The sequence below is a fragment of the Entelurus aequoreus genome, linkage group LG05, assembly GCF_033978785.1.
Source record: "Entelurus aequoreus isolate RoL-2023_Sb linkage group LG05, RoL_Eaeq_v1.1, whole genome shotgun sequence".
Lineage (NCBI taxonomy): Eukaryota > Metazoa > Chordata > Actinopteri > Syngnathiformes > Syngnathidae > Entelurus > Entelurus aequoreus.
Window position 1 is genome coordinate 71,576,343 of NC_084735.1, and position 14,479 is coordinate 71,590,821.

Here is a 14,479-nt window from a genome sequence, read left to right on the forward strand (position 1 = left end):
CACTAGTGCTGTCAAATGATACATTTTTTTAAATCAGATTATCACACTTTTGAATTTAGATTAATCCTGATTAAGCGGGTAAATTACTGGCTTACATCAGTTAAAATAACTTAAAAAAAAGACCCCAATATTTTGACACAAATGCAATTTTATTGTCAGAATGTCATCCAGGGACATTTTTTTATGTTTTACTTGAATGTACGTGATTTATTTTCTCAAATTCTAGTAACAGATTTATATAAAGTATCGTTAGAGTTTTGTTTTTTTAAGTGAAACTTGCAGTGACCTGATCACTGACCGTATAAGAGCCACCGCTGCCCAACAGGTAACCAATTGAGGTTACAGTAAAGGAGCTTGAGCGCTCAAAGTAAATTTCATTATCAACTGTAAATGATGAATCGCATGAGTTAACTTGTTAATTTTGACAGCCCTCATTATAACATTTATATTTTCATGACAGGTGGTATACTAACTGTATATTGGATTTGATTTAAGGTTAAGAATATAACAAATATTTTCTGTATACAGCGCTAGGTGGATTGGGCAGGCCTGATGTAGTCTTGTAGTGCCAACTAGTGGTCTGCTATGCATACTACAATATTCCCGTGGTTTTGAATAAAGTGAGTGGTCCTAAGTGTTCTCACCCCTTCCCTGGCTTGTAGCAGCTGCTTCTCGGCGCTCTGCTTCTTGATGTTGTAATACTGCACTTCCACTTCGTGCGTCAGCTGCAACCACGTCTGCAGAGCGTCCGGCGGCGCCCAACGAGCTCGCGACTCCAGCTCCCTCTCTGCGTTCTTTAGTGCCATCCTCACCTTATGAACACCTTATGAGTGACTTTTTCCTCAGTCACCAGTTTGTTGTTGCCCACCTGGTCCAGTTCCTCTTCGGCATATTTCTGACGACTCCTCTCGTTCTCGGTGCCCTCTCGCAACTCTCGGAGACGCTGAGCTTCCTGCTTGGCGGTGTTGATCTCATTCCTCAGCTCCTCTTCCACCTTCACTTTCTCTACCTGAACGCAGCGCTGCTCCTCCTGAGCCTTCTGCAGCCTGACGAGAACAATCAAAGATTGAGAGAAGAAAGGACATTACAATAACTTTCGCCTCAAAAATGTTCATATTTTATTCAATGCAAGCTAATACATCGTACATATTATACCAAGGTCCGGCTGGCTAAGATGTATGAGGGAATATTGGTGTTATGTAATCGGTGTCAACAGTTTCCAGCTATCTTACATATGTTTTGGCTTTGTCCATCCCTGTGCAAGTATTGGACTGAAAAGATCAAACCAAATCATCTAACCGGACTATTTGGGGTAGCCCCTCTGCCATCTAGTCTTAGCAAATCTAAGAAGTACTTGGTAGCATTCACTACTTTGTGGCTAGAAGACTCATTATGCTGAATTGGCCTCCCTGCCACACCCGCTGGATTAGAGATATTCTTTATTTCCTTAAATTGGGCTGACAGTGAACAGTTGATTTGTGAAGTTTTAGGAAGAATGGGGTGGTCTCCTAAAATATGTAAAAGAGACTGATCTCAAATTATACCCTGATTGAAAAGCAATTGAAACGGAGATAATTGATGAGCCTTTTGTCTGCTTTTGTGTATTGCTGCACAGTGTTGGGGACATTCAGAAGTGCGGTTGTCTGTGGCCTCATGTCAATATTTGCCTGAACTTTGACTGATGATTTTCATTTTTTTTTTATATACACTTTTTGTGGGTTACTTGTTTGGGGGAGAGGACAAAAAGAACATTTGACATGCGTTTAATTTTATATCTGGACTGTACATGTCACAAATCCGACAAAAAAAGGTTTGTTTTTTTACACTGTCAATGCTTGACAGTTGTGATGTTATGGAGTGGCATCTACACAAGAAAAATGCAGATTTTTTTTCAAAATCCTGATTTAGAATTTTTTTTGCAGCAATTGTTAAAATAGAGAAGTAATCTACCACACATGCATTCCCTTTATTGCTTTGTTATTATTATTATTAATATTTTATTGCTATTATCACACCTTATCTTTGGAGAACATGATGTGGTTCTTTTAGTTTACACGTTACTGTTAATTTAGTTCCTAGCCTTCTTCACGTTTTTGCAGTTCCTGTTGCATGTTAACGGTGTCACCTATGTGTGCATGTGTTATGTACGTATGTAATTTTGTCATTACGTCCTAGAAGCCAGAAGAGAGCGGGATACATACTGTGTAAAATACATTGGAAAGTTAGCGCCCTCTTGACATCTGTGTAAAGGTTGCAAACAGCCCCTTTAACGTTTTATTATTCTTAACCAGCCTCACTACATTGTCAAAATCTCCCTAAACTAGTCCCAAACGTTTGTGCTGCAAATTTTTTTGGCCTAACTAATATATTTTAGATGTTATTACCTAGTATAATTTTTGCGTCATTAACATGTTATTACTCATAACCAACCCCCATCCTCTACCTTGTCAAAATCTCCCCAAACGTGTCCCATTTCTTTGTGCTGCAAAAATGTTTTGTTGAACTATTATAGTTTTTATGTAGTTGTTGCGTTTTTAATCTACCAAGTCAATTTTATTGTGTGTTGAACATACTTGGCCAATAAATCTGATTCTGATGTTATAGAGCTGGTTAAGAACAACAACACGTCAATAACATAAAAACTATAATAGTTAGACAAACCATTTTTGCAGCACAAAGAAATAGGACAAGTTTGGGGAAATTTTGACAAGGTGTGGGGGCGGGGGACTAGTTATAAATGATACAATTGTTAATGACATAAAAATTATTACAGACAAAAACAATTTTGCAGTACAAACGTTTGACAATGTGGGGGGGCTGATTATGAATAATTAAAGGTTAATAACATAAAATTATAATACAGTAGTTAGTAATATAAAAACTATAATAGACAAAACATTTTGCAGCACAAATGAATGGGACAAGGTGGGGGTGGGGGTGGGGGCGGGGGCGGGGGCTGGATGACATCTAGTCAGAAAATGTATTTTAGAATAACTTAAAAACCGTAACGGCACAAACAAAAATGTTTACGGCACAAACGTAACACTAACAAATTGCAGTGTTTTTTTTAAATATTTGCAATGATAAGGTGGGCCAACTTCACACAGATAATGGTGTCATAATTTTAGTCCCTTTAGGTGTCAGCAGGTGGCGCTGTGTCCAGTCGTGTGTGTAAAATAAAGAAGTAATGCAAATGAGGAACACACACACACACACACACACACACACACACACGTACACACATATTAATGAGAGGAAACTGTGTCATGTCCTGCGTACATCACCACCTGTTTGAGTCTAATTTACTGACACTGGATCAGCCCAGCAGCTGAACATACGCCAGCAGAACCTCATTGTGAGTGAACAAGTACAAGTAGTCTGTAGAATTAATCCCATGTGCGTGTGTGTGTGTGTGTGTACGAGCACTGAAGAAGATTCCTGTTGAAACTCCTTTTAAGGACAAACCAGTAGCTCCCTTTACAGTCTGTCCTGTGAGCACACGCACACGCACACATGTTTCTCTTATTGCATTTGTAAGAACCCTTCACTCAACGTACTTCTCCTGCAGGTCCATCAGACTCTGCTCAGCCCTCTGGAGACCCTCCAGGTCCTTCATCAGCTTGCCAAGGTCATCCCGGGACCTCCTGGTCTGGATGTATGCAAACCAGCATCCGCCCAGCGCCGCCAGGATTGACACGCCCAGAACCAGGTCCTTCCAACGGTTTTGTAGACCTAGTTACACACACACACACACACACACACACACACACACACACACACACACACACACACACACACACACACACACACACACACACACACACACACACACACACACACACACACACACACACACACACATATATATACATGGCGGCATAGTGGTTATACAAACAGACAGCAAGAGGCGGGAGTGTCTGCTAAAAAGAGGACTAGTTTGAACCCTGAACACACCATCGGCCTCTTCTAAAGAGGGAGGGGCTTGTTATTTTTATATGCACTACGGACCTCTGCTTTATTAAGTTATTAATCATGACTTATCACAGTCGTACCCAATTTAGAAATGTGCCTCCATGAGAACCAAACGTACTTAAAATGTGTTGTCATAACAACATGCATAAATGAATGATCATTAGAACACACTTAATGACAACCACACACTTACCAGGAGGTGGTCCAAACAGTACTGTATCTAAAGCCTTCAGCTGCAGCTTCTGGGCATGACTACGGTCCAAGATTTTTAACAGCGACACGGTCAAGGTGGTGTTTTTTACCGCCAGCCTGTTAGGAAGTAGGAGTGAGGCGACACGCGACAAAACAGATGAACAAAACCCCCGTAAATAACCTCGAAGCAAAATGTAAGTGTTACCTTGGTAACGCCTTGCCATCCAGGCCGTGTTGGCGGAAGGTTTCTGCGTATTGAGGAAGCTCGACGCTGAGTTGCAGCCACTCCTCCACCAGCTCGCATGTCCAGTTGTACACTAAACACGTACACATAAAAGTATATCTGAGACATTCCAATAGGCAAAAACAGTGAAAGTGTAAAACCATGAACTGCCAATAATAACAGTTGAATGCATCACTAGTAATCAACCAATCAGATCACACCTTGCGAGCGACATCTGCATAGCGACGAGTGCGTGCACGTCTGTGCGAGTAACAGTACAGTGCTGGTAATCCCGGAAACTGCCTATGTTTTAGCTCAATGGTAGTACCTTGGTCTACCACACAGGCGACTTAGGTTCCAGTCCCGCTCGGAGCAGTAGGAAAAAACAACGCAGCCTAGAGAGTTAGAGTGCACAATTGCCAGATGAAAGCTGAGCTGTGTGTGATTGACAGCTATGAACACCAATCATTGCATTTCGCCGTCAAAATCGGGGGCCCCTGATTGGGTGGGGCCCCTGGGCTGCGGCCCAGGCAAGCCCGTGCATTAAAGCGGCCTCGAAAGTAGCCATGACATTGCTGTACATCGGGGGTGTTCAGTCTTTTTCTACCAAAGAACAAACGATTGGATTACATTATCGTCTAATTCACATAATTGACCATGACGCATGTCATTAAAATGGACGCAGTAGGAGAGGAATTACGTTGTGGAAGTGCGCGAAAAACGTGAAAAGCAAAACAAATATGTTAGAAATATGAATTTACTGTCATCTGTTTTGTTTTTATAATGTCAAAAAAAGACTGTCTTGTCTGTAAGTGATTTACGGTACAGGCCAAAAGTTTGGACACACCTTCTCAATTCAATGCGTTTTCTTTATTTTCATGACTATTTACATTGTGGATTGTCACCGAAGGCATCAAAACTATGACACCTGTGAACTGAAAACTATTTCAGGTGACTACCTCTTGAAGCTCATCGAGAGAATGCCAATAGTGTGCAAAACAGTCATCAGAGCAAAGGGTGGACAGAAACTAGAACATAAAACATGTTTTCAGTTATTTCACCTTTTTTTGTTAAGTACATAACTCCACATGTGTTCATTCATATTTTTGATGTCTTCAGTGACAATCTACAATGTAAATAGTCATGAAAATAAAGAAAACCCATTGAATGAGAAGGTGTGTCCAAACTTTTGGCCTTTAGTGCATGTGGTGGAGGGGCCCACAGCAGCACCCGCTGCTAGTTGAGAAGAGTCTCTGAAAGTGTCCAATAAGACCAGAAATAAAATCGCTAGCTTTGTCACTTTTTTCACAAAGAGTATCTAGAAGGGTCTGAATACTCGCCAAATGTAGCAAAAAAATATGCTAAATTGGCAACACTAATCCTTCCTGTTCTGTTGTATTATTTTCTGGCAGACCAGGTATGAATAAGGGACTGTTTACAACTTCCACACCGTTACATTTTTCAAAAAAACAACAAAAAAACAGCTAGCTTATGTTACTATTAGTGGTTTAACAGAACACATACAGTATGTTTTTAAAGTGTCTATTTTTCACAATTACTAATTATATTGAATAAAATACTGGCAATGATATTTCTTAGGTAATATTTTTTTTAACAAAATAAATAATGTATATTAATAGCATGTTTCTACCTTGTTAATAAAATAAACTGCATGAAAATCGATAAGATAGAAATAAGATACAAATAGTCAAGTTATGATTTATACATACAACGCATTGTATTCCATTGGCTTGAATGTGAGCGTGGCCCCCACTAAGATGGCTGCCACGTAGCAACACACAAAGCTAATGCTCAAGTTACGTATGAGCAGAGTTTATGACGTTCTGTAGTACAAGGTGTAAAAGAACAGGATATAATGTTAAAAACACATTGGAAAGTTAGCGCCCTCTAGGCATTCACGTTAAAGTTGCAACGGTCCTTTTACGATGTGGCGCTACCGATTGTATGAAGTTGTAACAACAAGCTACATATATAGACAGTCCTATTATAATGTGTTTATAGAAACACAGGTAGCGCCACTACAGTATATTTGTAGTGGCGTGTGTGTGTGTATATACAGTATATACAGTCGTGGTCAAAAGTTTACATACACTTGTAAAGAACATAATGTCATGGCTTACTTGAGTTTCCAATCATTTCTACAACTCTTATTTGTTTGTGATAGAGTGATTGGAGCACATAATTGTTTGTCACAAAGAACATTCATTAAGTTTGGTTATTTTATGAATGTATTATGGGTCTACTGAAAATGTGACCAAATCTGCTGGGTCAAAAGTATACAAACAGCAATGTTAATATTTGGTTACATGTCCCTTGGCAAGTTTCACTGCAATAAGGCGCTTTTGGTAGCCATCCACAAGCTTCTGGTTGAATTTTTGACCACTCCTCTTGACAAAATTAGTGCAGTTCAGCTACATTTGTTGGTTTTCTGACATGGACTTGTTTCTTCAGCATTGTCCACACGTCAGGACTTTGGGAAGGCCATTCTAAAACCTTAATTCTAGCCTGATTTAGCCATTCCTTTACCACTTTTAACGTGTGTTTGGGGTCATCGTCCTGTTGGAACACTCAACTGCGCCCAAGACCCAAACTCCGGGCTGATGATTTTAGGTTGTCCTGAAGAATTTGGAGGTAATCCTCCTTTTTCATTGTCCCATATACTATAGCCAAATTAAAAAAATTCCAGCAGGCTAAAAATGGCACCCTGCTGTACATAAACTAACTGCAAAGTATAGTGCAACCTCGGTTTACCAACTTAATTGGTCTAGCACACTAGATCTGACCAATCTAAGTCTATGAGCATGAACTGATGAAGCCTACTTGGATGAGGGGCGAAACGTCTTCTAAGACAAACCAAACATTCCAGTTGTGATCAATTGAACGCCCTGAGAATACAATGACCCGGATGAATGAGAACATGTACCAAAGACAAGGTTTATACAACGAGGCATCTGTGGTCCGTAAATTGAAAAGTTCATATAATGAAGGGTTGTAAATCAAGGTTCCACTGTACACAAAGAACATTTAACATTTAAGTGGACCCCCGACTAGTGGTCAATTGTACGGAATATGTACTGCACTGTGCAATCTACTAATAAAAGTTTTAATCAATTCAATCAATCAAAAAACATGGATTTACCAGAAATCAACATAGATCCTAAAGCCTTTGCCAATAGATGAGCAATAAAGTATCTTACAACATCCCATAAAAATAAACCTATGACCCATTTTAGTAAAGTTGTCAAAAGACAATAAATTATGCTTTAACAATAAAAGTTGTAAAAATAATGACACTTCCTCTTTGTGTTTTTACTGCATGCCCGTGATGAACACAGCTCTTAAGTTAAAATCTCATCTTGACTGCGTGCAGAACTCGCTTTCCTTTTCAAAATGCACTCACCTTCTGAGTTCTTCCAGGCATCCCACATGTCCTCCACGCTGATGCGCAGGTCCACGCGGTGAAAGCTGCTATGCTTGGCTTTCGGGTCGTGATACTGGAGATCCTCCCGCAGAAACTGATCAGAGGCCACATAATCAGACCCAGATTGTACACTTTATGTACAGCCATTCTTACAGGACAATAATAAAGAGATGAAACTTGTAGGGGTGTGGGAAAAAATCGATTCGAATTCGAATCGCGATTCTCACGTTGTGCGATTCAGAATCGATTCTTTTTTTTTTTTTTAATTAATCAATCCAACAAAACAATACACAGCAATACCATAACAATGCAATCCAATTCCAAAACCAAACCCGACCCAGCGACACTCAGAACTGCAATAAACAGAGCAATTGAGAGGAGACACAAACACGACACAGAACAAACCAAAAGTAGTGAAACAAAAATGAATATTATCAACAACAGTATCAATATTAGTTACAATTTCAACATAGCAGTGATTAAAATTCCCTCATTGACATTATCATTAGACATTTATAAAAATAAAAAAATGAACAATAGTGTCACAGTGGCTTACACTTGCATCGCATCTCATAAGCTTGACAACACACTGTGTTCAATATTTTCGCAAAGATAAAATAAGTCATATTTTTGGTTCATTTAATAGTTAAAACAAATTTACATTATTGCAATCAGTTGATAAAACATTGTCCTTTACAATTATAAAAGCTTTTTACAAAAATCTACTACTCTGCTTGCATGTCAGCAGACTGGGGTAGATCCTGCTGAAATCCTATGTATTGAATGAATAGAGAATCGTTTTGAATCGGGAAAAAATTGTTTTTGAATCGAGAATCGTGTTGAATTGAAAAAAAAAAATCGATTTTGAATCGAATCGTGACCCCAAGAATCGATATTGAATCGAATCGTGGGACACCCAAAGATTCACAGCCCTAGAAACTTGGATATTATGTACTGCAGAGTAGTCAGACTACATTTTGGCTAAGATGGTGGGTCAAGATATAGGGAACATTACCATATGCTATCTATTAGCATACCAACGTTAGCATGAATATTTTTAGATCATTTTGCAGCCATACTCCTTAGTCATATAACTTGTACTTGACACAAAAAAGCTGATATAATGCTAACATTAACATGCTAACTTTTTTAGTCAATTTTACAGCCGTACGCTTCAGAGTCATATAACTTGGTACTTGACACATGCTAGCTACCAGCATGCTAGTTGTCATTATGGATAGTAAATCTTTACTGCTGTACACTGACTCCTTTTAAAGTATATACACGTTTAATTTCTATAGTGTTGTCTCTGAAGAAGATATACTATACTAAAAATTGCTGAAATATTATTCCTGTACTCACTTCTGTGAGATTCCGTAAAGAGAAAAAAGCGTGACGGCTGTGTCTTACCTCGTCTGTCTCGGTCGCGTCCACCGCGCCGTCCGCATCATCGTCCATTAGCTTGTGGATGCTGCAGATGGCCTCAAAACTCAGCAAGGCGTTCTCATTCTGACAGAGCTGCTGGTCGATGACACACAGATCTACGACACAAAGTATGCGTGGTGTCAAGAAGTCTTACTTTTACAGAAACTACAAGGATTTACACCGTCTGAACAAACACTATTTATAAAAGTAAGATCAAAAGTATTCATACTGTAAATTAAATTCAGGGCTGGAAATGACACATTATTGTTGTCTTTTTACAGTAAGATCCTGTTAGCTACAGTTAGTATTTAGCATCTATCTATCACCATCATGTCCTCTGCTGGCGTGGTCGCCTTGACAACTGGGCTGTACATGTTACACCAGGAACGTTATGCCTACATTTGGTCATTTCAGCCTCTGGAGAGTGTCTGCATGATCGCTCGGCAGTGAGTTTGAATGTGTGTGCGGACGCTGGTGTGTGTGTGTGTGTGTTTGCATGAGCTCACAATTCATAATAGAAACTACAAGGCAAACACACTTGCAGGTTTAGAGTCATTTGGATTCATCGTCTGGGAACCGAGAGACAAGGAACTTAAACAGATTGTAAATCTCCTGTTACCTTTTAAAGTTAAACACACGCACTCCGCACTCGTGCTTATTAAAAGAAAGAAAGACAGCACATCTAACATTAACATGTGTCTTTTTTTAGATACATAAACTAATTTATATATGTTTTACATTATTGCTGCATTCCTTCTTCTCTGCATCAGAAGGGGTGCGTTTGCTATGACTTAATAACGTTCTAACAGTAATATGTGTCCCTCAGGCCTGTTTATCAAAACCAAAACATGTGAGAAATCTTTCATCTCCCTAACTTGGAAGAGAAAAGGCGCTCAGACGGTCGCTTTTGAAGTTGCGCCTTTTCACAACGTCATGAAGGAAAATCTCCTTCGCTTGCCAAGTCCAATTGTAAAAAAAGTAGGCGTCACTAAAATAAAAATCTTTTGGTAAAATGCTGGAATTCTGCCGACTAGCTTTTCATCAGTGAATTTGCTAACCTAGCATGAGGTTGGCAAAGGCTATGCTAGTGTTGCTAACGTTTGTGTTCTCCTCTCTCAGACCCTCCAGGAACGCATGTCTTGGAACTTTATTCAAGTCCTGCAATTTACCCCCCGCATTTTAGCCATCATCGTAGGGCTGGGTGCTATGGCAAACAAAATGATCACGATGAATTTTTTCATATCATCTGATCTTAATTAATATCACCATCTCTCCGTACCTGGTTCTTTTTTGGTACATTTTGTAAGAATTAAGAGAACAACTTTTTTCCCTCTCAAAGTTGTTTAGTTTTTTTGCTTGTTATCACAAACATTCTGCAGTAAACAAAGTCTCATTGGTGTAGTGCAGTGGTTCTCAAATGGGGGTACGCGTACCCCTGGGGGTACTTGAAGGTATGCCAAGGGGTACGTGAGATTTGTTTTAAATGTCCGTCAAAAAGAACAGTGATAAGAAATGCAACAATGCAATATTCAGTGTTGACAGCTAGATTTTTTGTGGACATGTTCCATAAATATTGATGTTATAGATTTCCTTTTTTGTGAAGAAATGTTTAGAATTAAGTTCAAAATCCAGAGGGATCTCTATTACAATCCCCAAAAAGGGCACTTTAAGTTGATGATTACTTTTATGTGTAGAAATCTTTATTTATAATTGAATCACTTGTTTATTTTTCAACAAGTTTTTAGTTATTTTTATATCTTTTTTTCCAAATAGTTCAAGAAAGACCACAACAAATGAGCAATATTTTGCACTGTTATACAATTTAATAAATCAGAAACTGATGACATAGTGCTGTATTTTACTTCTTTATCTCTTTTTCTCAACCAAAAATGCTTTGCTCTGATTAGGGGGTACTTGAATTAAAAAAATGTTCACAGGGGGTACATCACTGAAAAAAGGTTGAGAACTACTTGTGTAGTGAATATCATGAAACTTTTTTTTTAAGTGAACATTTACTAAACGACGATTTAAAATGGTAAATTATTATTAGTATTCTTTGATCACTTGTATACATCAGCTTTGGCAAACGACAGGCGGTGACCCAGATTGTGGAGTCTGATTAAAAAATATTTAGAAATAAAAATTTATTTTCCTGATTAAATTAGTGGGTGTTTATTCTCCCAGTCGAGACCAATACAGCAGTTCAGTCACAAAGACATTCTGTGAGTGCCTGCGAGTCCGCATTCAGGGCAGTATTACTGTTGCAGCAGATACTGAAACTAAAGTCTGTCACTAAAGTCGCTGCTCCTTCTCAATGTTGTGTTTCGAATTATATGCTAGTTTTGGTCATATTTCTTCTGGGCTGCACTCGGTGGAACGGGATGGTCGCGCACACACGGACACAAACACACGCAAATGTACACAAACACACACACACTTTTACAGACACACACAGGATCACGGTCAATAAAGGCGGATTGTTCCGTGCAGGATTCTACCAATCATCGTTGCTTCCCTACTTTTTGCTAATGTGGTATCTTCTAACATAGATTTATGCCATGTTTGTTCGAGGTGAAAATGCTAATTAACTCAAATTAATCGCGATCATCTGTCACGATCGCCCAGCCCTACTTTATCATCAATTTTGATATTACTATTGCTAACTTGTCCAGGAACACGGCTGAAACATGCACACTAACGGCCTAATCAAAGATTCTTATGTAGGCAAAGCGGAAGCAGTAACAGTAATGACAACATCTCAAATATTTATTGCTTTAACAGTCACTCAGACCCACTTCTGGTTCCTGTCCACAGCACTTAGCCTTCTAGGTAATATATAGTATATAAACATTGCGCAACACACCTCACTTTCTTGGAACATACACCGACATACAATTGTCTCTTGTTTATAGCTGTTAATTGGTTCCGGACTGAACCGCGATAAATGCATTTTCGCGTAGGAATCCTTGATTATAAATCAAATAATTTTATAGCTACAGCATTAAAATCCTGTTTATTAAATTTATTGCTGTTACTATTTTTTTTTGTTCTTCTTTATTTGTTACTAATTTATATCCAGTTGTGATTTTAAATTATATTTCAAGGTGCCATATATAATAATTTCATGTCAAGTCATCATTAAATGGCCCTGATATGTCAAAAGGCATTAAGAAATCATGTTATTTTCAAATACCTTTATAACTGATAACGGTAGTTTAGCCGGGATATGCTCATTTCAAAATTAGATTTACAGCCCCGAAATATTGTTATTTCGATGCCCCGCCCTCCACTGTTTGACCAATTAAAAAGTCTGTGAGTGTGTCACATCCAGGTTGCCAGTTACGCACCGCCCTCTTCGTCGAGCTACTGCCACTGGTAAAGTTACTAAACATGTCAGACCTTAGAAAATCTAAAAGGCGTCATTACGCTTCTCAACTTATTCATGACAAAGCAGGAACAAAATGAGGATTTGTATCGAGGATGCCTTTAAAAGATGGAGACGACAAAACTTGTTAATTTCGTCCTTGATAGGTAAGTCAGGCATTTACGTTTTCTTATTACTTGTAATAAATAGAAATGGACATTTTGTATGTAAACTATATTGTCCAATACAATCTATGACCCTGTCTAACAAAGCTAGTATGTTTGTGCAACGAATGCTGAGGAGCGAAGCACCATCACACTAATGTCATGCTTAGCATGCTAGCACGGTCAATGATACGTCGACATATAGGCTAACGGGGAAAATGTATGCCCGTTAGCCTGTATGTCGATGTGTCATCCAACTGACAGGGCAACATATCTTTTCGACAAATAAAACGTATGTGGATATGGGTAGTGTCAGTGCCTATTTTGTTCTCAATATGCTGATATGCTGAGGAAATGGGTTCCAACAATAACATTCTGGTACTGTATGCGCATCAAATACATATGGGGTGGTATTTGCTTGGCACAATATAATGCATTATATGTAATCATTTTCCACTTTGTATATTGACATGGTAGTGGGCTATATAATTTATGCGTAACGTGGTTTTTGCGTAACGTGGGTTGGCTCATAGAATCGCACTCTGCACTGAAAGATGGTGATGTGCGTACATGGAAGACAATGCAGTGTGTCAGGTTGGATGCAACATGGAGTTATGCTGAACGAAATGTGGCGGTAATTTTACTTTTGGCCTTGGCAGGGTAATGCCACCAATCTGTCCCGACTCCAGATTAAAATATTGCTGGGTAACTTTAAAGTTAAAAAAAGTTAAAGTACCAATGATTGTAACACACACACTAGGTGTGGTGAAATTAACCTCTGCATTTGACCCATCCCCTTGTTCACTCTCTGGGAGGTGAGGGGAGCAGTGAGCAGCAGCGGTGGCCACGCCCAGGAATCATTTTGGTGATTTAACCCCCAATTATAATGATAAATGGGTTATACTTGTATAGCGCCTTTCTACCATCAAGGTACTCAAAGCGCTTTGACAGTATTTCCACATTTACCCATTCACACACATTCACACACTGATGGCGGGAGCTGCCATGCAAGGCGCTAACCAGCAGCCATCAGAGGCAAAGGGTGAAGTGTCTTGCCCAAGGACACAACGGACGTGACTAGGAAGGTAGAAGGTGGGAATTGAACCCCAGTAACCAGCAACACTCCGATTGCTGGCGCAGCCACTCTATCAACTTCGCCACGCCGTCCCAACCCTTAATGCTGAGTGCCAAGCAGGGAGGTAATGGGTCCCATTTTTATAGTCTTTGGTATGACTCGGTCGGGGTTTGAACTCACGACCTACCGATCTCAGGGCGGACACTCTAACCACAAGGCATATATAAAATAAATACAATTGTTTATATATTTAATTAGTAGTATTAGAATTACTTAAAAATACATACTATATATATTTAAAGTAATAATGAATATAGTTGATATTTCATGGTATTTGGCCACTGAGCAAGTTACAAATACATTTGGCTAATTGACATCAGTAAAATGTGGCATAATTACTTAGTAAACAAACAAGAGAAACCTACAGCGTAGGACTTATCGATTGCCATTTGAAGTTCCTTGGAGTAGGATTCGGATTTGTATCTGGCAACCTCAGTCATGGAAAGTGGGTGGTGACTACAGAATGTTGACTGTCATTGCAGTACATTATTACATATGGCACCTTTAAAGTTGAGTTTTGGTGGTACAATAAATATTGTCAAATTAATTATTAATCGTGATT

The 14,479-nt window shown here is 39.0% G+C and overlaps 1 protein-coding gene across 2 annotated transcripts in view; it reads right to left on the reverse strand.

The window, feature by feature from the left end:
- The window catches only part of LOC133650989 (stromal interaction molecule 1-like), a 34,812-nt gene that overhangs the window by 7,367 nt on the left and 12,966 nt on the right, over positions 1–14,479 (reverse strand). For both annotated transcript variants that reach the window (XM_062048824.1, XM_062048823.1), the window contains exons 4-10: positions 9,240–9,370; positions 7,809–7,923; positions 4,370–4,481; positions 4,166–4,281; positions 3,558–3,732; positions 869–1,046; positions 645–812 (exon numbers count right to left, since the gene is read on the reverse strand). In XM_062048824.1, the coding sequence (XP_061904808.1) occupies positions 645–812; positions 869–1,046; positions 3,558–3,732; positions 4,166–4,281; positions 4,370–4,481; positions 7,809–7,923; positions 9,240–9,370 (995 nt within the window). The remainder of the gene's footprint in view (positions 1–644; positions 813–868; positions 1,047–3,557; positions 3,733–4,165; positions 4,282–4,369; positions 4,482–7,808; positions 7,924–9,239; positions 9,371–14,479) is intronic.